Genomic DNA, 27,699 nt, shown 5'->3' on the forward strand with positions numbered 1-27,699 from the left:
TAAATACATAATGATAAATAAATATAAAAATAAAAAACAAGCATGTAGTATCTGTAATTTAAAAAATACATGCATAAAGATTACATGCGGAAAAATTACATACACACATGCTAAATACACCATGATAAATGAATATAAAAATAAAGAAACAAACATGTAGTATCTGTAATTTAAAAAATACCTAGTTATACCATAAATACTGTCACAAAGTTTGGAGTGGCGCTGTAGGCATCCGGAGTGGCACAGTGCTGCCATCTGTCTATAAAGCGGAAGATGCATGTAGTGTGTGTTTGACTGTTCATGACAAACGTTGATATTGTACTGAGTTCTGATGGAGTGGGGCGATTACGAAAATCTTGTAGCAGAAATTGCACTACACAAGGTCGGGAAGACAGCAGGTGAGATTTTCAACCTCTTGAAACCCCTACAAATCAGCCAGAGATTCGTGTATCGCGCCATACAGCAATACATCGAGACTGGAACGGCAGCTGACCGAACAAGGAGTGGCAGACCACGAGCGGTACGAACCCCGCACGTCCAGAAAGCAGTCGCAGCAAGAATTCGAAGAAATCCTGTTCGAACACAAAGTGTGATGGCTGCTGAGATGAACATCAGCAAAAAATCCATGTTTCGTGTGCTCAGGAGTGACCTACATTTACGGGCGGATAAGAGGCGGACTGATCACTTTCTGACCCAAACATGAATGTCGCAGAGGGCCCTTAAATCAAAGAGACTGTTGCACCGTTACGCCAACAATCTGCACAGAAAGATTCTGTTCACTGACGAAAAGGTGTTCAAAATTGAGCAGACCTACAACGCCCAAAATGACCGTGTGTATGCCATGTCATCTACTGCAGCTGTTGAGGCAGCTCCAAGGGTACAGAGAGCACATCATCCTACCTCAGTGATGGTTTGGTGGGGAGTGAGCTACTCAGGCACAACGCAGCTGCATTTTGCGAACAAGGTGTTAAAACATCTGCCAAGGAGAACCAGGACATAGTGTTAACAATTATAGTGAAACCACTGTCTGCTACCATGTTCCCTGGAGAAAGGTGGACCTTCCAGCACGATTCCGCTCCAGGCCACAAAGCGGAAACAACCCAGGACTGGCTGGCACGGAACGTCTCCGACTTCATTTCTACCGCTGATTGGCCTTCTAGCAGCCCCGACCTTAACCCGCTGGACTACAAACTTTGAGCAGTCCTTTAGGCAGGCAAAGGTCTGCCATAAACGGCATCCATCTGTCGACAGTCTGAAACAATCCTTGACCCGAGCAGTGAACAATTTTCCCATGGACGTGGTGCGTAATGCCATTGACCAGTAGCCGAACAGACTTCGTGCCTGCATCAAGGCCAAGACGGAACATTTCGAAAAATGATTCGTGCGTCAGGTGTACAGCACGACCAAAATAAATTGCCTTGGTGTTAATACTCTCTGTGTTATTCACATTCAAACTTGTGACAGTATTTATGATATAACTAGGTACATGCATAATGATTACATGCGGAAAATGATATACATACACGGTAAAATTACATGCATACACATAAAAATTAAAAGTACATTTATATAAAAAACGATATTAATAGAAATAAAGAAAGTATATACGCATATTAAAGGCACCCATCCGAACAAGACTAATGACTTAAAAAGTTTAAAGAATTGATGACGAACAATTGAAAATTTAAATTGGAATAGATCTAAATTAGAAGAGAACAGAAGAGATTTGATTTTATTATTATTATTATTATTATTATTATTATTATTATTATTATTATTATTATATTCTGTCCCATGGACAGCCTAACGGCAAAAATACAGCACCTTATCAGACAAAAATAAACACATATTGCATACAATGTAACCTACTTACTGAAACAATAAAACATAATAATAAAATACAATACTATACGAGTAATAACTGTCAATACCAAATATTTCTACTCTCAAAATAGATACATTGTCAAAAATATTAGAAATAATATTTGTCAAGCTCTGCAATTCATGATTCTGTACTGATAAAAATAAATTAAACTAAATTTAAAAAATTGGTCATTCTTCTTAAAATTAATCTATATCTCGCATTATACATTGGTACTCATACTTATTATGCAAGCAATATTCATTATGATATGTATTGTCTAGTATTTTCTTAACAAAATCTCTTTTAATAAGTTTTCTCCTGTCATTTAATGGCTGTAATTCCCTAAATTGATTCCAGTATTCATAACTACGTGAGTAGTAATCTCTATTCATTTTATGGCGTAGTAGCCTAATAAAACATTTTTTGACTGACTCAATTTTGTTTGACAGTGCTATACCTATGCTACTCCAAATAACTACACCATACTCTAATCTTGATTTTTTTTTTCAAGTATCTTGCACAAATATGCACATGAATTGGCATTTTTAAACTAAGGTCATTAGCTGAAAATAAACATGTCGTAACTTTAGCAATGCAGCTTCTCAGCCACACTGAAAAAAGGACAAGGGAAGTCTTGAAACTGTAATTGTTATACGTTATTACAAGGACGGAAAGTAAGATTTTTTTTTTCCTTGTTTTAAAGGCATACGGTGTTTTGATGCACAGAATACGAATATCTCATTCACAACACAGTTGATGTAAGAATAAAATACTGACCATTTCTGAGATGCATGTACATTTGTTACTATGTGTATTACTTACCAGATAGTAATGAAAATATTACCACACAACACTAAAGAAGAAGCACTAGAAGCTTTTTCTATATTCACTTCATCACATAGATAAATAGAAGAAGAAGAAGAAGAAGAAGTATTACAGAACCGAAACTGGGTGTCAAACATCATCTTTGTTACGTATGTCTTATCGATAAAAAAAGAAAAAATAAAGAACAGAAAAAGAGCTGTAAAGCATCTGATTTATTGCACATGTATTACCTAAGATAGGGAAAGAGAAATTAAGGAACAGAAAAGCATCTGCGTTTTTTCATATGTCTTGCTACGGTAGTGTCAAAATGCATACACACATGTACTTAGAATGACCTGTCCCCCTTACCTAGCTGAGATGTTGGCCTGGAAGCACATAATAGGCCCAATAATAAGAAATAAAATCATGGTGTGCCTGGCTTTAACCATTTAAATATTTAAGTATGACAATATGTTCAAAAAACACTAGACTACCATAAAAATTTTTACTCACAAAATACGGATATGTCCATAAATGCTGACATATGCTAATCTTATACTTTGGCCAAAATAGACCAAGAAAATTTAAGCTCAGCAAAATAGCTGTGAAACATCTGCTGTGTTGCATGTATCTTGACTAAGACAGACGCTTGTAGAAAATAGTTAAGACCATCCACGATCGTCATATATGTACACTAGGAGAGGTCATAAAATTTGCACTATCCTTTCAAATAAAGGAGTCTGGAATTTTCTCTTCTTTAGGCTTTCATATGTAGTGAAAATCATTTGTCTATTACTGCTAAACGCTGCTAGAGGAGCAAATTTAAGACGACTACCTCTGCAGAAAGACGTGTTTCGTCCGATGGTTCAGTTTTACACTTGAACGCTAAAGTTAGTTTGAAATGGTGAATGTGTATGAAGAGAACGCACCAGTATATCAATCAGCGGTAAAGTGGGTGAGATTCTTTAAATGTAGACAAACATGCGTCGAACACGAACCACGAAATGAAGCTATCGATCATTGAGGATTAAAACATTATCGCGCAAGTACAAACTCTGGTGCTCACAGATTACGTATAATTAAACAAGACTATGCAGGACGTCAACATCACAATAATGTGCATGTGAAAAATTGCCCGTCCAATGGGTTCCGAAGCTCCTCATATTCTGGTCAAGGGAACAGACGTAACAATTCTCGAGAAATGTTGATGCTCTGCCAGCCGATTTCTTTCCACTAACTATCATGTATGAATGCTGAATGTACCACTGCGATTTAGAAACGAAGGCAATGAATAAACAATGGAAACATATCTTCCTCGCTTCCAAAGAAAACAAAAGTAAGGCAGTCATTTGGAAATGTAGTGCTCAGTATTTTGAGGGATCGCCACGGTGTTATCATGCTTATTTATGTCCACAAAGGCCAAACTCACCATGCAATGTCCCGATATTCTTAAATAATAATGTGCATTATAAATATTAACAATGTTGTTTTGAAATTATTTTGTTTAATTTATTTTCTCAAGTTGGATTTGCAAGTTATGTTTAAAAGATGTAGTTAACGAGTTTCACGGTCAGGAAATCGCACAATATTTTATTACATATCTCAATTATTAATATTTTAGCAGAATGAAAGAGTCTTGATGAATAAAAATGGAATTTTATTTTTTCCATTCAGTGACCCCAAATTTATGGTATTGACAAAATTCATCAAACCAGTTTTGTTCCGATGAAATAATACTTATTATTGCACATCCACTGAGTGCTCACTGAATTCCGACCACCTCCTAATACTTTGTTGGTATACTTTTGCTCAGAGGACGGCCTGAATACGGCGTGACATGGATTCTGGTAGTTGATGATCTGACACCATATATTCCTGATGACATCTCACAATGAACCCACAGATGTTGGTGCAGAAATCATGGTGCGAAGAGCTCGTTCCGCAGCATCCCATAAATGTTCCACATGATTAAGATTCAGTGACTTAAGGGGCCAATTCATACGCCGCAGCTCCGTGGAATGTTCCTTAAGCCAAGCAAGTAGAGTCCTGGCTTGGTGGCACCGTGCACTGTCGCCCTGGAAAATGCCGTCTTCGTGTGGGTAGAAGATTGCATTGTAGGGTGTACGTAATTCTCTAATATCTGCAGGTACACAACTGATGTCTCGCTGTGGTCCATATACATCAACAGTCCCTATCCATGCCAACAGAAGCATCCCCAAAGCATACGACCCCCAACTGCTTGTACAACACACACCATGTACGAGGGATCCATGGCTTCGTGCTGTGGCGCTACGTGCACACGTCCGTCCGAGAAGAGTAGCACAAACCGTGATTTATCGTACCAACACATCCTTTTCCAATCATCTATGTTTCAATTAGCGTTTTCCTGTGCCCGAGCGCGACAACGTCTGCGGTGACGAGTCGTAAGGAGTGGGTGACGAATGTGTCGTCTGTTGAACTGCATGCGTGCCAGTGTACGCTGTATAGTTGCGTGGGATATGTGTGTTGTGCATCACCATTGTATTGTTCACGCAATTCCTGGACACTGATGGTTCGTTTGGCTGTCCCGAGCTGTTGACGCGACGCTCGCCCCACGTTTAAACTTCTGTACGCCCCTGCAGTTCCGTCTCTTGGAGACTGTTACCTCATTTCTTCCCATTCTTTGTACACCTTCACTACACAGGAACGGGCGCATCCGACAAGTATTGCTGCCTGAGTTATTGATGTCCCTATTGATCGGGTACCCACAATCAAGCCCTATTAAAATGCGGTTAAATTCTACCCACCTCCCATTATAACAGTCTGCCAACATGTACCCCCGAGTGTGTTATTTCTCTGCAATATTACCAGTCGGGATGGTCATGTAATCAGCTCGGCTGCTGGCTACACTTTCTTGTATGGAGGGGTGGTCGCAATTCAGTGTGTACTCACTGTATATTCACAGCACGTAAATATTAGTGGAACAAATACAGTTCAATGGATACTTTTATTTTATTTAGAATTGTTCTTTGCTAGTGTTTACAAAACTAATTCCCATAAATATTTAGACTTGATTACCTTCCTATCTTGATTCTGGTACATATGCATGCTTAGAGGCCCAGAAAAGATGGTTAGATTGTATTTTAGAATAACTGTTATAAATAATACGACCATTATTAATATAAATAGTGAAATGTGAATTATAGAATATGAACATCACAAGAAATTTCTACATATGTACGGGCCAATATTAGAGTAAAGTAGTGGTGTATGTTATAATATGTATAGAAAGCATCCAAAGCTATTATGACATTTTTGATTTGATATGCATATTAACATTGCATGTACAGAAAATAACAATTGATAAGTGTGTAACCACCTAAGCAAACCTTGTAAGAAAATGTAAAATTTATTTTATTGAAAACTTGATAATTACATAACTATTGAAAACTGACTGCAGCGACAACTATTAATACAATTGAGAATTAATTCAAATCAGTTGCTACTAGAAGTTCATTGCAAACTTTCTTTTTCTTTTAAAATGCCCATGAATAATTTGCTGTGAATAAAGATTAACCTAATTACTACAAAATTTTATTTTCATATTTAGCTAAATAATTTTCTTGTATTTTAGAAGTTATTTCATAAGAATTCTTCAGTGTATTTTCAATTTATGAGAAATTAGTTTTTTACTAGTAACAGCAAAAGGGTCCTCATATGTACAAAGACGAACGTGGAACATATATTCTGAATTATAAGTTAATAAGTTTATAATAAGTCAGACTTTATTTTTATATTTTGAAGTAGAATTTTGTTTTCAGCATTTGTACGTACGTATTTCCTAACAGCTGCTAAAATGGCAGCCCTATATTAAATATCCCATTTATGTGCTTTCTTACACTTTATTATTACCAAACATGTACAGTTTTAGTATTAGATTACTTGTTATGATAAGGAATAAATGTTAAAATTGAGGTAAAATTGTAGACTTAAATATATCTTTTAAAATATATCGATATTGTCTTGAACGCACGAAACATAATTAATTGTTCTTTCACGGAAGAAATAAGTTGAAATCATCCTCCTACTACTACTTTCTTTGCCGACGGTATACTAAGCGATAGTCAACAATATTTTCGAAAATATCGTTCCTCAGATTCTTTACGAAGGTTGCACTGAGTTTCGGGAATCACGTACTGGAAACAATGTAATATGTTAGATTTTATTGTAATTATAAACTGTCATCTTTGTTCACTCTAAATGCAAAGAAGTATGTAATTCGGAATCTTTGTCGTTGCAGGGCATCAGTTTGAAGTGAGGTGGTCGTCATCAAAAACGGACCTGACGAGAAAGCACTTCCGTGCCATGATTTATTACGATTTTCGTCAAGGGTTAACACAGCAAGTGTGTGCTCGTCGGATGACTGTTACTTTTCCTGATGAAGCCCAATCGCAGATGACAATTTACAGGTGGTTTCAGGAATTCAGATGTGGTCGGGTCAGCCTGAGTGATAAGGATCGTGCAGGTCGTCCAACGATAGCCATTGTGCCCAAATACATTAAAGTTATAAGTGAATTAATTAACAATGATCGACATGTGACTTAAGAGACCTTAGGCATTGGCACGAGCCAAATACAAACAATATTGCATGACCATTTAAGTGTGAAAAAGCTTTCCGATCGTTGGATCCCACACAATTTAACTCAAGCACAAAAAGACGCCCGTGTGAAGTGGTGCAAAGCTATCACAAAACGGTTCAAGTCTAGATCATCTAATTTGGTGTTTAACATCGTAACATGTGATGAAACGTGGATTTATGCATACGAACCGAAAACAAAGCAACAATCTCCCGTGAGTGTTCCGCGATGAACAGTCCCATTGGAGAATCGTAGAACAGTCAATGCACAATGGTACACAACCATATGTCTACCAGAAGTACTGAATGAGAGCAGACACTCCAACCCCAACCATCGAATCATTCTGCATCACGACAATACCGGCTCGCACACAGCACCTGCCACAAGTGATTTTCTGGACAGGAAAACGTTGAAAGCATGACGCATCCGGCTTATTTCCCTGATTTAGCCCCAGGGATTTCTTTTTATTTCCAACAATCAAAAACATAAGAATTTTGAAGCTTTCCTGGCGGCGAATACTATAGAGATGTTCTCGGGATATCAGCCAGGTGAAGGCCGACGATAGAGCCCACGTTTCAAGAATTGACATCGTTCTCGTCTTCAGGGCGATTATACTGAGACCAATTCGTGTGTACTATATATAGGAGTATATATAGTATACTCTTATATAGTACACACGAACTGGTACACACGAATTGGTCTCAGTATAATCGCCCTGAAGACGAGAACGATGTCAATTCTTGAAACGTCGGCTCTATCGTCGGATTTCACCTGGCTGATATCCCGAGAACGTCTCTATAATCAAGAACATGTTGCGTGGAAAGCGCTTTTGCACTCCAAAAGAAGCCATCAAGGAATATAAACTGCATACTTCATAGGTACCAGCTTCGGAGGGGCATAACAGTTTCAAGATGTGGTTCTATCGCATGAAACAATGCATTGCTGCGCAGGAGGAGTACTTTGAAAAGCAACAAAAGTAATTGCTGTAGAAGAACATTAGAGTACAGCAACCCAAAAGTATCAATACAACCCTCGTACCATAGTTTTTTTTTAAATCACATAATATGCAATTTAGTACCAGTTTGTAATATTTTAAAAAAAGAAAGCATACAATTTTCTAATTAGAAATTTTGATTACGTTAATGAAGGACAATTCGCTCAAACAATAACACTTACCAAAGATATTTTAAGGTTCCAATCATGAAAAGAAACAAACTGAAAAGAATGCATCCAAACCACGTCCAAGACTCTTCTGTTAGATAACAACACGGTGGTTCATATGCAACTGGAATATCTACAAGAAACGGAAAGCATAGTCACAGTGTAAGGTAATATTTTCTACAGTTAAATATCTATCGTGTCTTAAATTCATTGGCCTATAATAATTACTTGATTCAAATCAACACAACTAATACACTTATACACACACAAACAAACACACACACACACACACAAATATATATATTATTCCTGTTTGTGAATCATCTGTCCCTCATAGGATTATACAGGAAGACGAAAAGATGATAGTTGTGATATATATGTATATAATGAGTGTAGAGAACAGGGTAAGAGTTTCCAACGAAAATTTTAAATTTTCTTCAGGGTCATCGCTAGGTGTGAGAACGGGTATTGTCATTTAGACAGAAAATGCCTCTTCTGTTACCAGTGAAGACTGCCTTTATCGACGTACATCGGCAACTTTCTAACTTGCTGTAGCTGTTGGTTGTTTGACCATCGCGTAGTAGCTCATAGTGGACAAATCCAGATCCTGTCCACCAAGCACAAAACAATAACTTTTCTGATGCAATAGCGGCTTTAATATTTGTGGCGTCAGTTGTCCTTCACAGCTTGGAATGTAAGTACAACACCCATTTCTCATCGCAGATTAAATTTTGATATAAAAAAGTCTTGTTATGACGAGATAATAGCGAGGAACATATGCTAAGACGCTGAAATTTGTTTATTTGATGTCGTTTCACAAAGCACCCATTTGGACCATTTCTACGCTTGATAATTCAAAATAAATAAGCCAGATCGCTTTATCGCTTACCTGAAAACTGAAACCTTCTTACAGTTCCTGGTAAATCTGGTTTGGGTCTGCTTAATCAGTGCTTTTAACCTGTAACTACTCTGGTGGAGTCTCACAGACCCCAGCTGTCATATTTTCACTTCTAAATATAAAGGCATTCAACTGATGATAGTGGTCTTTTGTCTGCCCTTAAAGTTTGTAGTAAATTGTCATTTTATTAATAGGAACAAAAGCAAGTACTGTAACTTTTTGCAATATGAGTTACTTGAGATCTGAGATACCTCAATAGAGTATAAACGTTATTATTTTTATTGAAGGCCGTTAATGGTAAACCCATTATATATATATATTATCTTTGGCTTTTATACATTTTGTGCCTTACACATAGACTCTCGAAACGACACAACAGATGCCACTTGCTCTAGAGAAGGTGTTACCTTCTGCGGACTAGCACATTTTCAAATCAAAACGAATTTCTTTTTACAAAATTCATGACATTGTACAAAGATCTGCTGGAGTGTGTATGTCAGATTACTATGTACTTGTAAACGCTAAGATAATGACTAAATATCAAAGATATTCCTCAGAGTCTTGGTGATAGAAGACGAAACAAACGAAGAAACTAAAAGTGAGGTAAGTCAAGATCAATTAGAAGACAACAGTCACTCAATTACTATGACAAATCCTGTTTTGAAGAAATACATGACAGTGACGATGTGGAAGAAGAAGGACACGGTTATTTTCAGTGCAACTTTACATTGTATATCTGGAGATGAAAACTGTAAAAAAGCCAGAAGAAAATACATTCCTTGTCTTCATTTAAAAATGTTATCTACCTCATATTTCTCAAACAGCAGTTATTTCTCAATAAATTTGCATTTAACCGTTCAAAGAGTTATATTGGTAAGTTAGTAGTGAGAAACATACAGAACAACATTGATTTAGCCGTGGAATTAGACAAGATAAACAATAAAGTTAATATTTGCGAAAGAAAGGTCTGTCAGATTCCACAGGAGTGTAATTTATTTTCACCAGAGTAGTTAAAAGTTAATGAATAATCGTTGATGGTTAGTAGTCATCCTGTACGAGATTTATGCTCCACAAATTCCTGCCCCGATGAAAATTATCTGGAACCACTTCTGCGTTGTTCTTATATTTACTGCATTCTCTCCAGATGCTCTACACATTTTTCCTAGATGCTGTACCTACTTTATGCCCGAATTGCATTTTTTATTTATTTAGTCCAACGTCCCACACAATTATGCATCGAGACCAAGGAAGACGGTGATAATGGTAGAATGACAGAAGTGGGAGGAAAAAAAAGAGAACCCTGCGAAAATCCACTCACACGGTATTTGTCAATCACAATGCTCACCTGGCGGGAGCTGAGATTGAACCAAGGACCCCACGCACCAGAGTGAGTGTTCTAACACTGAGCCACCGCGGCACCAACTTGTACTCACAAAGCAAGCATGCCCGAATAATAAATTTTTCCACATACATATTATGGGATTATTTCACTACTGCAGGTGCACTATTCATGCGGCTATCACATTCAACAGATTTACTAATGTGTGCTCTTTTCAACAGATTTACTAATTTGTGCTCTTTTCATGTCACGTCCCTACACGCTCACTGCCGCCCCTATTTGGGACCATTGGGGAGACAAGTTGATTGGAAATCGAATGAAGGTCTTTGGCACCTGATACATATAAACCAAAAACATGCAAGATGATGTTTTCTAATACTTTATCTGCTTAACATGCTCTGAAGACAGAAAACAAATTATTCACATTATTTTTATAGACACAGAGGTACATACACATTACGTAATTACAGATGTTCTATTCTATTCATCTCCCTCGCAGGAAATTTTATAATTAAAAAGTCACAGCACTAAGGCCAAGTTGACTGCTTCACTAGAATTGTTATAAATCGTTTTGTTATTATTATAATTGTATAAGATGGCCCGTTCCAAAATGGACGAATTAGCCTGTTTCAAATAATTCTGTTTCCACACTAGTTTGTTAATTAAAGAGGAAGGCAGAAGCGTAGAACATACAAAAAATTATGTAAAACACTATCAAAATTGTAATACACTAAAATATGTCCAAAATGGAAATTGTTGTTAAAGTTAAATTGAAATAGTTGAAGAGCATGACACTCCATTGTATAGAACATTCTACGCCATCTTGCCAACCTAATTACAGATGGAAAAAAAAATACCATTCTTGTATCCGTAGTAACCTTAAATTAACACAAGAAATAACTCCATTTATTGTTAAAACAATCACTAAGTAACTGATTTGCACAAAGCAGAAAACTATCATCATTGTTGATATATTATAATCAATCTATTTTCCTCACACATTTTTGTGACAAAGGATTTACATGAATAACACAGTTAAAAGTGTGAATAATAAAAATGAAGTATTTAGCAAAAGTATATCTTTAAAGTAAAAAGTAAAGTAAAATACTATTCCGTGAACTTCCAAATATAATTAAGCGGAAATCTGTATACAACGTACGCAAATTGTCGTAATGTATGATTCAGCCAAGTCTATTTTATTTACGAATTTAAACTAAATAAACTGAACTATTAAATTCTATTGTGAACATTTGTGGGTTCCAAGTATTGTACTTTTAAATTAATTAGGATTTTCTGAAGACCGTAGTCAAATGTAAGAGATTTAAATTCCAACAGACAATTGTGTGTTTTGAGCACTATTATTTAAAGATTGTACGTAAAACTTTGCATGCTATTTGAACAAGATATTCTTTTGCGCAGTTCATATAAGGGAAAATAGAGGATAGTATAAGGAAAGAACGGGATACAGTTTACTTAGATATTTCACCGAATTTCAATTAGCAAAAAACAAGAACAAAATATTTTCCATCCAACTATATTTGGTTAATTTGTTTCTGTAACTCTCAAGAATATTCGTCCCTATAGTTTCGCAATGAATGATGAAAAAACACTTAATAAAAATTCAGCGAAATACTAGACAAATGCTCACTTGTAAAATAATAATAATAATAATAATAATAATAATAATAATAATAATAATAATAATAATAATAATAATAATAATAATAACACAATAAAAAATGTAAGAATTAATATCTGGCTTCACTGTTTTAGTATAAAATAAGAAAGCTATCGACAGAGTGATTTTATCCATAAAGCTTCAGTAAACCTCTTACTTTGATAACTCAGTTTGGCATTCTATGGCCCAGTTTGTATTACTTTTGTTTCTTCTTCTCCATTTCTTTTCTTTCCATTTTCGTGTGTGTGTGTGTGTATTGTACCCTTTATTTCGACGAAAAATCCTAATAAGATTCGATATACAAGAGCATTTAGTCCTGTCTGAGAAATGTCTCAGGAGTGAGTTATTTTATTTTTGTTAAAGGTATATAAGAAGTTAAAAGACGTATTAAAAATAAATTGCATTCTTAAGGTTCTGGGCATTATAAGGAAAAGAGCAAGAAATGTTTTGCTATTTTAGATACACTAGTATCCACTCCAGAACAACCAAATTTATTGAAGTGGGAGGAGACGAGCTTCTACCATTCGATACAATACACATTTGCATACAGTGGCGGCTCGTGGAATAACGGTAGGGTGGGCCAAACCTCAAGACAAATACTTTATGGTTGTTACTACTACTACTACTACTACTACTACTACTACTACTACTACCTACAACAACGACAACAACAACAACTACTACTACTACTACCACCACCACCACTGCTACTACTACTACTACTACTACAAGATATTATTGTTATTATTTGATTATTACGTGAATTGCTTAAAAAAAAGTCGAAATTGCAGTCAGAAAAATTTATCATACTAACACATTAAGTATAATCATAGGGCAACAACATAACATAAAATGTTTTCTGTAATAAATGCTACTCACCTAATTCTCTGTGCATATACTCTGCTCTTCTATGCTTAAGACTGGAGAATTTCTCGATCATTTTTGTGTTCACCCTTTTTAAGGTACTGAAACAACGTTCTGACTGCTGTAGGTACAGCTGTTGTCAATACTATGTGCACCAGTTTTGACACCTCAGAAAATGTATCTGTTAAGTCATTGTCACGCAGAAATAGTAATAAATCACTGATGTTATTAATTTCGTAAAGAATATCATTGCTGTATGCGGCCGATAATTCGGATTCAAGCTTTTCTTTGTTCAGTATCACATAGAAACGGGATACAACTGTTAAGTCATTTTCCGGGAAGGAATGTTTAAAAGTGGAAAAGTTCTGAGGATTCACTATTGAAAACGCGCGTAATACTTCCTAACAACACGCTTACTTTATTCATTTTTCGCAAAACCACACGAAAACACAGGTGGGAAAAAATAGCACAAACGCACATCTAAACTTAGGATGGACACGCGATTGATTCTGAATCCCTTCAACGGAAGTAAGACAAGAGAGCAAGATCAAAGGACAAAACAACTGAAAGTGCGTGATCAACAACCTCTACAGACAAAGCGAATTTTGGCAACAAGCAAACTTCAAACCTTTTCGTTCGGAAGGGTCGGGTGCAATCGTGTGATGAGGGTCTACGATTCTTGGCCCATGCCACCTACATTCAAGCTGGGTTTTGAAATTGTTCGCCACACGAGACAATGCAAGACGATACTAAGTCCACACTGAAACAGCTCAGGCCCTTTTCCCCCTTTATTTTGTACTGATTGCGTGAATAGCGTGCCCATAAGCATAAGCAGTACATGAAAAAACTGATCTGAAGGAGTCAGAACTATTGTGTTTGGTTTAAAGGGAAATTATAGCAACAATACTAGCAGGGTAACTTAAGATACATACATTTTTCTATGTTAATGCAAAAACGATGAGAGAGCCGGCCCCATTGGGCCCCTTATGACGGGTCCCCTTTGTTTGTGAGTGTATGATTCACGATAACTTTAGTGAAACTTCCCCGATCTTGATTAAACTTTTTTTTTTTTTTTTCAGACTTCGTAATCAGCCCGGTTACTACATTAGACATTCGACTTAAATATAAATCTAGAAAGAGAGATAAAATCGTAATGGAGTGTACAAAAGAAGAAAAACATATGGTCAGGCCTCTCGTTCGGCAATTATTATTTTTATTAATGCATTTTTATTTATTTATTTGTGTGTGTGTGTGTTCGTATAATGTGTCCAGTCGTGTTCTACAATATAACAGTGTAATAATTTTGTGTATGGTTAGCATTCTCAACCCACCCTACCATTATCTGGATATCCTAAAGGATAATTGGAGTTACTTAGTTCCGATCATCCAACATGTAGCCGGTATCGTACGAGTCCCTTGCCTTTTATTTGCAGATCGAGTTTACTCTGCTTGCATGCATTAAATCAAGAGTAGTGAAAAGATGACAAAAGATATAGATTGAGACTGGATTGTATCTCTTTGTTTCTGTGCATATCATAGAGACTGAAACAGGCACCTGAATCAAGGGGTAATACTGAGAACTAGGGAAGGCAGCGCAACCATGTCAGGTCTAGCTAAGTACCGTAACACTATAAAACATGACATACGAGAAGTACAGATACAATATAGGATGGGATCATAGATTTGAGAGAAATGTATTTGAAGCATTTTACATAAGAACAAATAATCCTCAGTTGAGCACGGACGAAGGAAATTTAGATAAAGATTGTGATTAACACATATTATTACAAAAATCACACACATAATTGAAAAAAAATCCACGTATTTGTCTATGTAGTCACTACAAAATTTCTCCCACAATCAAATTTATCATTTCGAAAAAGTTCTAATAAGTAGCTGACAAAGTTTCAAAGGAAATATCTAGTTATTTTTCGAATATGGTGGTGCTGTTCATATTAAATATATTATTTAATGTAAATATTCATTTCACTAACTTGTAGATGTCATAGAAGTAATATTAATTCATTTTTATTGTTTGATTCACGTAAGATCATCGGTACAAGCAGAATTTGTAGCAGTAATCTCTCAAAGAATGTGAAACTACGTTGCTAGCAAAGTACACATGTGTACTTCTAGAACTATAAAAGCGAATTACATGTTATGATCATAAAAAAAAAAAAAAAAAAAAAAAGTTTTCATCTTTACAACTCTTACTATTCTCCCATTAGTGGTTACATGTTTTATTCATCAAGAATGTAGAAAAAAAGATTTACAAATACTTATATCATAAAATGTTCTGGAGAAAGAATCCATAAAGCTAAAAAATTAGCATACAATAATATTCATCACAATTTTCAAACAAAAGTATATTTCCTTTCCCAAAATCTATTTCATGCGTATTACTTCAGGTTTCAAATATTCAAACTATTAAACCACGTATAAAGTTGGAATAATGAAGAAAAAAAAAACTCAAATGAACAAATTGGTGAAATATAATGATATATTCAGAAAGGAAAGAAGAAATGATCCTTGTAGTACTCACATCTATAAAATGTGAATTCAAGTAAATATATGAAGTAAACAATAATACAAGTGTACAATAATCTTTCTGATAATTAGTTATAATGAGGAATATATATATATATATATATATATATATATATATATATATATATATATATATATATAAATTGTAACAATATGATAGTAATAGATAAGTATATTATTATTAAAGTAAACAACAGACCATAGAATTGTGATTAAAGGTTATGTTACTAAACACGGTACATTACAAGCTAAGCATCTATTTAGAACCTACAGAACTTTAGAGACTCAAAACTATCATGTAACTAACTTTTGATTTTATCATGCATATACAGGGTGGACCATTTATCTTGATACGCCTTTGTAGCTTAAACTAATGAGCAAAGAACGCTGAAATTTTGTACGATACAAATATCGACAGGGGAGCATTGTTTGGCACATCTGCAAAACCACAAGGTTATCAGTGTTGCCAACCCAACATAAAGTTGTATTTTTTTCAAATGGCACTCCGTCAGGTTATTACATATTTCAAACCTACATGTGAAACGAAAACATACAACGCCACACTTGTCATGCAGTGTTGTAAACTAAGGATGCTACAGTATCACAAACATCGAAAAACAACCAATTTTCCTGTTCTCCAACACTAATAAAGCAAGTGAAATGGACGAAGTATTGCACATCCAAAATACCTTAATACTGAGTACTATAGTCGTCACATGACATATTTCGAACAAGTAAAATAAAGTTACAAGGAATTGACAATTTGACTTTCTTCTAAGAACTTTATTTTGAAAAAGTGTTTAGATATCTATTACATTGAACTGCGTACATGGTTTTCAATGGACATAAAGCCGTTTACTGCAATTTGGTATCTTAAACTATTCGGAAGATATGAAAAAAATGAAAAAATCTGATATATTGGTTAAAAGTGTGTTTGTGGTAACTTTTTAAAACAATTTTGATTTACTTTGCTTCTATAACGTTACAACAGTACTTTTAGTAGATGTAACTACAATAAGTTCTCGGGCATATCTCCAGAATGGTTTGACATATCAAATTGCTGTAAATGACATTTCACATCTATTGAGAAGCATCTGTACGTATCTAAAGTTTTTCGAAATAAAGGCTTTTGAAAAAAGTCAAATTTTCAGTCTCTTCTAACTTTGTTCCTATTCATTCGAAATTCGTAATATCATGATTATAGTATTAGACACCAAAGTACTTTGGATCTGCACTGCCCCATCTGTCTCATCTGCGACATTATTGCTGTAGATCTCACCACAATTTGGATGTTTGTGATATTGTGCCAACTTCAGTTTGCAACACTGAATAATAAATGTAACATTGTACTTTTTGTTTAACACGTAGATTTTAAATATGTAATAACCAAATTTAGTGACATTTGAAAAAATAATTTTATGTTGAGTTAGGCACATTGTTAAACTTGAGGTATCACCGAGTATGCCAAATAGCGTCTCCCTACTGGTATTTGCATGGTACAAAATTTGAGGTTTTTTTTTTTTTTTTTCCATTAGAAGTTACAAGAGCGTATCAAGGTAAATGGCCCACGCTATGCATATCTCTATATATAAAAATAAGTCCTGACTGACTGACTGATAGATCAACGCCCAGGCCAAACCGCTTAAGCTAGAAATTTAGACAGAGCATAGGATCGGTTATGTAATGTTCCATTAAGGATGGACTTTTAGAAATTCGATGGGTAAGTGGAGAAACTATAGGTGGCAATTTATCTTAAAATGGCCATATTACCGAAACTCTGAACGTTAAAGACATGGAATTTAGTATATGGGCTTCTAATTTAAAATAGAGACGTCTTCCAGTGTTTTTTGATATTTTTCCTACAGAGAAAGAAAGAAAGAAAAAAAACAGTGAAGGTTGCAACTGTTAAAATAAGATGGTCATATCTCGAAATTTGTTAAGGTTAGATACATGAAATTGGTACTTAAGACTTTTCATTATTTAAAATAATTAAATATGTTTTAAGTGTCTTTTAAAACTTTCCCCACAAAGGAAGAAAAAAGGATGATGGTTGTATTTTCTAAAATAACATGGCCATATCTCAAAATCACTGAAGAGTAGAAACATGTTAATTCAAGACATGCTTCAGATTTTTTTTTTCCTTAGAAGGGAAGAAAAAGGGTGGATGTTGCAATTGTTATAATAGGATGCCCATATCTCAAAATTTCTTAAGACCAGAGGTGTTTGGATATGAGAAGCACGAGGGTGTAAGTCGAACAAATGCAAGGTGTAGGGGCGAAGTCCCCAACTTGTCGAAGGTTAGTATATATACACATGATAGTAAGTACAATATATAGTATAATCGTATATATAAATATTCTATTCACTTACCATTCGAAGCTGAAATATTGTGTCCAAAGAGCTGCAAGCTTTTATTATTTTCAACGAAATGAGGTACAACATTTTCAATGTATTCCGTGTATCCTTCCATTGTAAAGTATTTTCAGACAAAACTTCATCGGCTTAAAACATTGACAATTCTTTATTTCATCTGAAAATAAAAAAATTCAACACATATACGTAACATTTTGCTTGTATGTAATACATTGTCTGACAATCATTTAGAAAAAAGAAAATGAAATTAAATTTTTAGTTTAACTTCCGACGATTATGCCTTTTAGTCTGAAGGTGACACATGATTAATAAAAGTGAATTATTGTTAAATTATCTTCTGTGTGTGTGTGTGTGTGAATTTGTAAATCTTAAACTGGGAATCGAATCTCGAACCACGTGCACCAAAGGCGCACGCGCTAGCCGCTAAACCAGCATGGAGGTCTGACAATCATGAGAAAAGGGAATTGATTCTCCTTCAAAAAGTGAACGAACAAATAACAATTTTGGTCTAAGCAACAATGAATTTTAACGTTTAGTGACACAGTTTACATTATATTTCATTCATTCATTTCTCATCCTTTTCTTAAAAACGATTGATTTTCTATTTTCTAATGAATAGGCCTATTACATCTTTTGATCTGCATCAAAACTTCTCTTTAAAAACAGTGCTTCTTCCATCGTTTTCTGAATACAATAATATATAATAGGAGTACGATGTCCTTTTCGACTCAAAACTTGCATTATTTTTATTAACGATAAACTAAAATAAAAAGTGAACTATGTTGAACTATAAGAAAACATGAAAATTTAAGGCAAATTCTGCAAACAACACTTTCAAAATATTAAAAATTCAAGTATAATCTTCATTTCCTCATGAATTGATAAGTGATCATAAATTCCACTAACTGATTTCGACTTTGTTACAAATAGATTCCTACGATACGATAACTAAGTAGTGCAGTATTTATCTTTACAGCGTAAAGATACTATCTAGATTGAAGATTCCGACGAGATGTTTTCTCGAGAGAAAAACCCAGTTGCCTCTTTCTTGTGGGGAGGGGTAAACTTTATATATTATTACACATTTACATCTGATTTAAACTACTCGCTGAGCAAAACAATACGTTTATTGTAATATAAATATTTCAAAACAACACCGACGTTTGGGAGCTGATTCCTGACACCAAGATAAGACGAAAGGTGTAGACCAACCTGGGTGCACAAATGCTTCCTTTCGGAGTTATAGGCTGCCGAAAACACGAAAAAATGAACTTTAAAGGTCCATAGCTCCAAAACTATGGGACCTACCATAGTCGAATCTTGACTTCACTTGGGAACTAGTATGTGCCCTATCCAAATATCCAATTTTCAGAATCCTGCGGTACTTCCGCAACCATATTTATAGAGATAGTTGGTGAGTACTTCAAATTATATGCCCGTAGCCGAACTCCCTCTATAAAAATTGTTTTGTAAGTACCTTAGGATTCTGAAACTTGGATATTTGGATATGGCACATATTAGTTCCTAAGCAAAGTCTTGACCCGACTACGGTAGGTCCCATAGTTTTGGAGCTATGAACCTTTAAAGTTCATTTTATCGTGTTTTCGGCAACCTAGAAAACCGAAAGGAAGCATTTGTGCACCCAGGTTGGTCTATACTTTTAGTCTTATCTTGGTGTCAGGAATCACCTTCCAAACGTTGTCGGTGTTGTTTTGAAACACCCTGTATACACATATATAAATGTGTAAGTTTCATCAACTATCCACTTTAGCTTCATCAGATAGTGTCTGATGATAGTTGGTGAAACTGTTACACTTAATATTTCTTGCAATAAATGTATTGTTTTGCTCAGTGAGTAGTTTAAATCAGATTTAAGTATGTTTAAAGCAAAGTATGTACAATGGAAACTACTACACATTATTCTCAATCAAAATCACTCCTTTATATTCATTATAATTATCGCTTCGCTTAATCACTGAGAGAAATAATAAAAAGAGTTATTAAAGTAAAGATTCCAATTCAGCTTAAAAAAAAAAAAAAAAAAAAAAAACGGCATTATGTTCTCGGGCTGTTCAATAACCAAATGTCAACATGTAGTTCTACTTCCATATTCGGTGGAGCACATTTTATTTAAATCTTACGTTGAACTGTTAGCTCAATTATCATATAGGTTAGATTCCTTAAAAAATCCAAATTGTAAATTCTAATCTTTCTTCTTTTCAATGTTATTCTTAATGAATACTTACGTATTTATGCAGAATATGACACAGGAATAGGTTTACGACAATCATAATAACGTCTTTAAAAGTACTGAGAAAAAGTTGGGAATATAGTGATTTTCTAACACATACACTAATATACATATCGCAAAATGTTTACTTTAGTGCACAATTCTTTACATGTAATAATTTTAAACTGATTTTTTTGTTTTATGATTTACTTGTGTACTTAACTGTTTAAGAACAGAAAAAGTAACTGAAATTAAATCTTTCAGCTTTGCCTCGCCTCACACTGATGTCAAGCCCGCGGAACAGACTTCAATAAGAAGCCTCGAAGAAAGCATGCGTCATATTTAGAAATGCAAAAAAGCCGGCTCTTTTGAATCGATTTTTTTTTTTTTTTTTTTTTACATAAAAAGCTGGCTTTTTGGGGAAAAAACGGAAATTTTTGCTTTTTTTTCATTTTCATGATTTTTCTTCCTACATAGCTTTCTTACAGTATATTCTATGGTTAAATAAGATTTCATGACCTAAATGCTACATTTCACTGTGGAATTCACCATCATGATGAATGGAGCACATGTTTTATGAATTGAAGTGAACAAAAAATACGTAGTATTTGAGGGCAGCTTTAGAGGCTATTTAACTTTATTTTAACTTTTGAGTTATCGACATTTTTTGATTCTCTAGATCATTTTATTTTTAGTCATCTGTATTTCATTTCTTAAAGCTTAATACTCTAGCTTCTAGCACACAGTTAAACTTATGTTTTTCAATATACCCGTCAGAGCATACTTCCACATTTCTGTTATACTATAGCTGTGCAATGATTTAGCAATAGTCTTTCGGATACAACCTTCAATACCATTTTATAGAAATAATCAGTAGCTGAATTGCAAAAGTATTTCGGAAGGGGTTTCTCTGATTAGTGTTTCTTTTTTCTAAAAATCTCTAATTTTTATTTGAGAGGAGATTGAAGTTTGTGAGTACAGGCATAACTAGTATTTCGTTTCGTTTGTATATTCAGCAATAATCTTCCGGATACAACCTTGAAGATCATTTTATACTGATAATCAGTGGCGCATTTAGAAAAGTATTTTGGGAGGAGTTTTTCTTATTAATGTTAAGTTTTCAAAAAATTTCTCATTTTTATTTGAGGGGAGTTTGAAGTTTATGAGTAAAGGCATAACTAATATTTCGTTTGTTTTAGAAATTTCATAATTTCGCGGTACAGGTTTCAATCCAAAAGACATCCTCCCAACCCTAACCCCCTTCGTAAATCCGTCACTGCTGGTAATTAGTAATAATAATTTAAAAATAGTAAGAAAGCAAATCGGCCAGGATCACAGTACACGCACTATCTCTACATTCACAGATGGAATTAAGAAAAACTTTGGTCAGAATGGTCGAATGCGTGGTTGAGTCCCGGACTTCCCGATAGAAGCGCAAAAGCTAACCACTCACTCATGTTTGTTGTGCAGTTGTGCTTGACATAACTTATGTGGCCTATTGAACCGAATGCTCTCTCTCTCTATATATATATATATATATGGCCTAAGGAATCCGTAGGTTCAATGCCGCGTTCACGAAAGCTATCCATTGACTTCTGTTCTTAGCCAATTCGACCCAATTTCTACTTTGTATTCCTATTTCTGAGAGATCCATCTTAATATTGTTCTCCCATCTCCACCTAGGTCTTCCTAATGAACGTTTTCCGATTGAATTTCCAGTTAAAACTTGGAAAGCGTTCCTACCTTCTTCCATCCTGGCTACATGCCGTGTCCACCTGAGCCTCCTAGACTTGATGATCCTAACGATGTTTGATAAACCTTATAAATTATGCAGTTCTTCGTTATCAAGTTTCCGCTATTCCCCAGTCCCGTTTCTCTTGGGTTCAAATATTCGCCTCACGATTTTATTCTCAAATACTTTCAGTTTGCGTTTTTCCTTCAGCGTAAGCGACCATATTTCACAACCATGAAGCACAACATGCACGATTATCCTTTTATATAATTTAAGCTTTAAATTCCTCGAAAGAATTCCCAACGACAAAATATTTTGAACTGAATAATAACACGAATTCACTGCTTTCAGTCGACATTTATTTCTTCATGGATATGATTTTGGTTTGTAAATATTGATCCTAGATATTTGAAAGTATCTACTTTGTCGAAAGCATTATTTGATATTTTGATGCATCCATAATTTGCTGTATTACGATTCCGGTGAACTTTCATGTATTTAGTATTCCCTGCATTTACTTCTAAACCAATGTCGCTGCAAGCGTTTAGTAAGGCCTCTGCATTTCTTTCGATTGTTTTTATATCATCCTCTATCAGATTTACATCATCAGCATACGCCATAACCTGGTGAATACCATTCAGCTCTAGGCCATGGTTGCTATCTTTGATTTTCCTTATAGCGCACTCCAGAACAAAGCTGAAAAATAATGAAGAAAACGCATTTCCTTGATTCAGGGCCATTCTCGACGCGGACAAGAATTTTCCCACTCGGACTTTTCTCTGGAATTCATTTAAATACCTTTTAATTAATCTAACTAGCTTTTTCGGTATTCCAAATTTTGTAAGAATGTTGTATAATGTTTCCCTCCTAACCGAGTCGTATGTCTTTCTAAAATCAATAAATAGTTGATGTACTGGAGTATTATATTGCCATTTCTTTTCGAGTATTTGCCGAATGGTAAATATCTGGTCAATAGTTGATCGATTTCTCCTAAATGCGCACTGATAATCTCTAATAATTTTATCTGCATGTGGGATCAATCTTGCTAATAGAATGTTTGAGAGGGTTGTACAGAAGGTTGACAGAAGAGATATTTATTACAATCGAGGATTGGCAAAATCCATGGTTTTTATTGAAAAAAAAAAAACATGTTTTTTTGGTTTAAATAATTTGCTCTATGTATTTATATCACATATGGACAGAAATAAGCTTGTTTCGCCTTGGTGTTAGTATGCAACAACCGAGTTATGCTGGAAGGGGTCACATAAGCTTAAAGCGGAATCCAAACCGCTTCTCGGCTTACATCCAAGAGAAATTGTCTTCCATTTGAACTCGAAACCGGGACTAATTGGCCACAAATGCGATACGTCTGCCGGCTCACTCACGAAGGACTCCTGATAAAAATACGTTGACTGATCTTTGCACATTTGTTAATATAATCGTCAAAAGTCATTAGGACAAAAGGACAAAAAGATAAACAATTGCACAAGTGGAACCATCATACAGAATTACATATGGACAATTTCAAAGTACTACAGAGTGCAGAAGAACTAATTTAGTCCAAGTCAGTTCACTACAACTTTTATTAGTCCAAGTTAAAGAAATATAACGACTTACTTTGCATATCAATAAGAAAAGTGAATCAAGATACGAATTATTTGAGTCCACTTTGGCTCTGACCCATTTATACATAAATAATTACCAAAGATTCTTGTTAATTGCCTCTCGTGGGGTTTGTATGACCCCCTCCCTAAAAAAGTACGGCATTTCGATGTATTTTATCAATAGTAAACATTATTAAAACGAAACAATGTTTAGAATTTTCCTTTGGTTGCATAACAATAACAAACTATTAAAAAAATCACAAAAGAAACATCCAAAAAGTTACATAAAAAAAGTTGCTTTTGGAATATAATCTCTTTAAGTAAAGAATGGGGAATTTAGGTCTGAATATAGTACGAATAATATATGGGAATGAAACGTGATAATCCACAAAAGTGTGTTCATCAAGATTTTACGAATAGTTACATTTTTACGAACATTTTTCGTTTTTTGGTTTAAACTTTTTTTTTTTTTTTTTTGAAAAACCAGCTGGTTTATACCAGCCAACCCTATTACAATCAGTTAAAAAAAAAAAAAAAACAAGAGAGAGAGGAGAGTTTCGTAATGATATGCTGAATTACTCTTATTAAAAATTCAGAAATCTTCAGGACTGGGTGATGATGGTTATACAGGGTGTTCCAAAAACAACAGCGACAACGTTTGGGAGATGATTCCTGATACCAACATAAGACAAAAAGTATAGACTAACCTGGGTGTACAAACGTTTCCTTTCGGAGTTATAGGCTCTCGAAAACATGAAAAAGTGAACTTTAAAGGTCTATAGCTCCAAAACTATGGGATCTACTGTAGTCGTGTCAAGACTCACTTAGCAACTAGTACGTACTGTATCCTAATTTCCATGTTTCAAAATCCTGTGGTACTGCCATGTGCCATGCTAGGACCTTACTCTCTCACGTACACGTAGTCGCTTCGCGCAACGTACCGTTTCTTAGCTATGGGACGCGTGAGAATCTTACTTTCTGGATGCGCCTCGTATGTTTGGATAGCACGCATATTAGTTCCTACGTGAAGTCTTGACCCGACTACGGTAGATCCCACAGTTTTGTAGCTATGAACCTTTAAAGTTTATTTTTTCATGTTTTCGATAGCCTATAACTCCGAAAGGAAGCATTTGTGCACTCAGGTTGGTCTGTACTTTTTGCCTTATCTTGGATGTCAGGAATCACCTCCCAGACGTTGTCGGTGTTGTTTTCAAATACCCTGTAGCCTATATTCTAGAGCCTAGGAAACTATACGCTCAGATGAATAGTATATTACGAATAGGATCCATGAAAAAAAAAATCGGTACTTTCCCAATTTTGTAGGTCCGAAGCACCTGATAGGTGGTAACATTATTACGTATGTGATCAATGGATGGAAAATTCGTTTTAGATATTCATACGATGTATATGAAAGTTGAAACTTCACTGTAAAATTTTGAAGAATGTACAGAACCACCAAAAAACGAAGCTTTTGATGTGTAGCCAATAAGAGTATCATACAAATGTACTCCTCTTATGTTCTAATTTTACTTTGGTTCAAAAAGAGAGCATGGGATATTTTGAAGTAAATACACAACATACAATTTTGCTAGTTATTAGTGTATGCTTTTTTTCTTTTTTTAAAAAAGTACTTACTTTTGTATATAAGAGGTTAAAAAAATATTATATACATTGGTTAATCCTTTGCGATTCATAATGTAAATATGTTAAGAATTAAAATATTTGAAAAATCTTTTCGAAATTTATTGTTCATTTTCGATGTTTTATATTATAATCTGCATCAAACACTAATTAAACGAGTTTTTGTGTTGTAGAGAAGTGAAACAAAGTCTACTTTATCAATTTAGAGCAGAATTTTGAAAACAGCCCAAAATTGACCAAACAAAAAACCGAAGCAGAAAAAAAACTTATTTTTTTTTCAAAAAAGCCGTTTCTTTATCGAGTCCTTCCATCTCTACTGATATTTCATGAAAATTAATAATTTCTAGGGAATATGTATTTTTATATAAATAGGATGAATTCACATCCTTGTCTCTTGCTTCATTTGAAATGTAAATAATAAGGTTAAATCTTAAGACTCATATAAAACGCACATTATTTTTCATAAAAATCGAACAACATTTGCAAAATTTATTGTGTATGTTCATAATGTTGGGGCCAATGCCTCATTTCATCCTTGACCAATTTTGATCTCATGCAATGGGGAAATCTGGAAAGATCTTTGCAAATTTTTTACGACTGGACTAAGATTTGAATCTAGGCCTCAAGATTACTGTAGCGATGCGTTGACCATTACCCATTCCATTCCCTGAACAGTCATATATTCTTTTACTCTTCAGCACTTAAACCACGTGAACTGTATCATAACTCCTGTTGTACCTGGAAAACGGATTGTCTACATTACATAACATAAATTTATCAAAAGTAATTTTTCCAGCTTATCATGCAAAAATTTTCTTTCTGTATTAGCCCTATATGTATGGTGCAACACCCAAATTACAGCTTTCTGCCACTTTCTCCTTGGCAAATCTTAAAGAAAATATACATCATATTACATGAAATCAAATAGTTTTTGCAGAATTTAGACCGGGAAATTGCTTTACTATCATATTTTGTATATATGCAAACTTAAAACATGGAGTTGACTGTACCCTTTACTCTTGACTTATACCAACCTTGCTCTCATTGATCTAATGTGTTTCGTCTCCTTTAGCCTAAAAGACATAATCATGTGACGTTAAACTAAAAGGAAATCATTTTTAATTTCATTTCATTTAATGTCAATTGTACACAATAGGCTTATTTCTTAATGTTGGAGGAAAATACCTGCCAAATTTCATTACAACTGCATTATTTTATGGAAGTTATCGTGATACAGAAAGATACCCCATGAATGTTGAGCAGAATGCTAATAAGTTCGCTTAAATTACTAGCTCTACGACCAAATGCTGAAGCAAGAGACTGTAAAATGCATATGTGATAAGATTAAAAGCTGCTTTAAGAATATCAAAATTATTACCTGAGCTTGAAAATCAGTCTTCAATTGCTAATTAAATCTATGAAATAAAATTCCCTATTATATCCACAACATTGTCATAGAAACCATTCGAACAGTAACACAATAATACTTACTTATAATGAGCTGCAACGTTTTATTTACTTTTTGAAAACAAAGAAGTGAACGTATCTGCATGACACACACATGCCCTGGAATTCCTTCATTGATCAAATCGTGTTCGCTGAACTACTGTCACTGAACTCTCAAAGATTGTGTTTCGCAATAATACTTTTGAGAGAGAAAGACAGAGAAAAGGAAATCACTCTTGTAACATGAAACTTCCAAATGTTCACAATCTCCCATTAGAATTTACGATGTAGTAATGTCTTTTTAAATGCTCCTTCTTCCGTTTAATACAGTTACACACATTACCAAATAAAAACAATGACCACCTGTTTGTGTTTACATCACACTTGAAGCAGACGCTGCTTATTACATCATCAAAGCATTGCTGTTCAACCAATGGCAAACGAGGAAACAGTATTGCCAGGGAGGATTGCCGGAATATTTTTTTTTTCCTATGAAAACAATCGACTCTATAAAGTTCTAGCTATATATTTCAAAGACTTCGGTCATATTCAGTGACGATTTTCGCCAACGCAACGCAACATTTGAGTTTCGTTTGTGATAATCGGTATAGATCTACAATGATTTTTTTTTTTCGCTTTTTGTACGTTGTGTCGTTGTACGCAGAAGTTTGCGAAGATTGGTACAGAATGATCCCCTTAGTTCGCGACAATCGGAATACCAGATAATGATTTTTTGGAGGTGTGTGTGTGTGTGTGTGTGTGTGTGTGTGTGTGTGTGTGTGTGTGTGTGTGTGTGTGTGTGTGTGTGTGTGTGTGTGTGTGTGTGTGTGTGTGTGTGTGTGTGTGTGTGTGTGTGTGTGTGTGTGTGTGTGTGTGTGTGTGTGTGTATTGCGTAGCTGTAA

The 27,699-nt window shown here is 34.8% G+C and overlaps 1 protein-coding gene across 3 annotated transcripts in view; it reads right to left on the bottom strand.

The window, feature by feature from the left end:
- Ptp36E (protein tyrosine phosphatase 36E) overlaps positions 1-27,215 on the bottom strand; it is a 481,316-nt gene extending 454,101 nt beyond the window's left edge. For 2 of the 3 annotated variants that reach the window (XM_081742484.1, XM_081742482.1), the window contains exons 1-3: positions 26,730-27,215; positions 18,142-18,301; positions 8,461-8,578 (exon numbers count right to left, since the gene is read on the bottom strand). In XM_081742484.1, the coding sequence (XP_081598610.1) occupies positions 8,461-8,578; positions 18,142-18,241 (218 nt within the window). In that variant the 5' untranslated portion in view covers positions 18,242-18,301; positions 26,730-27,215. The remainder of the gene's footprint in view (positions 1-8,460; positions 8,579-18,141; positions 18,302-26,729) is intronic. The other variant, XM_081742483.1, reaches the window with a different exon arrangement.
- Positions 27,216-27,699: the final 484 nt, after the last annotated feature.

Source organism: Thermobia domestica, chromosome 16 (genome assembly GCF_964235325.1).
Source record: "Thermobia domestica chromosome 16, izTheDome1.hap1.1, whole genome shotgun sequence".
Taxonomy (NCBI): Eukaryota; Metazoa; Arthropoda; class Insecta; order Zygentoma; family Lepismatidae; genus Thermobia; species Thermobia domestica.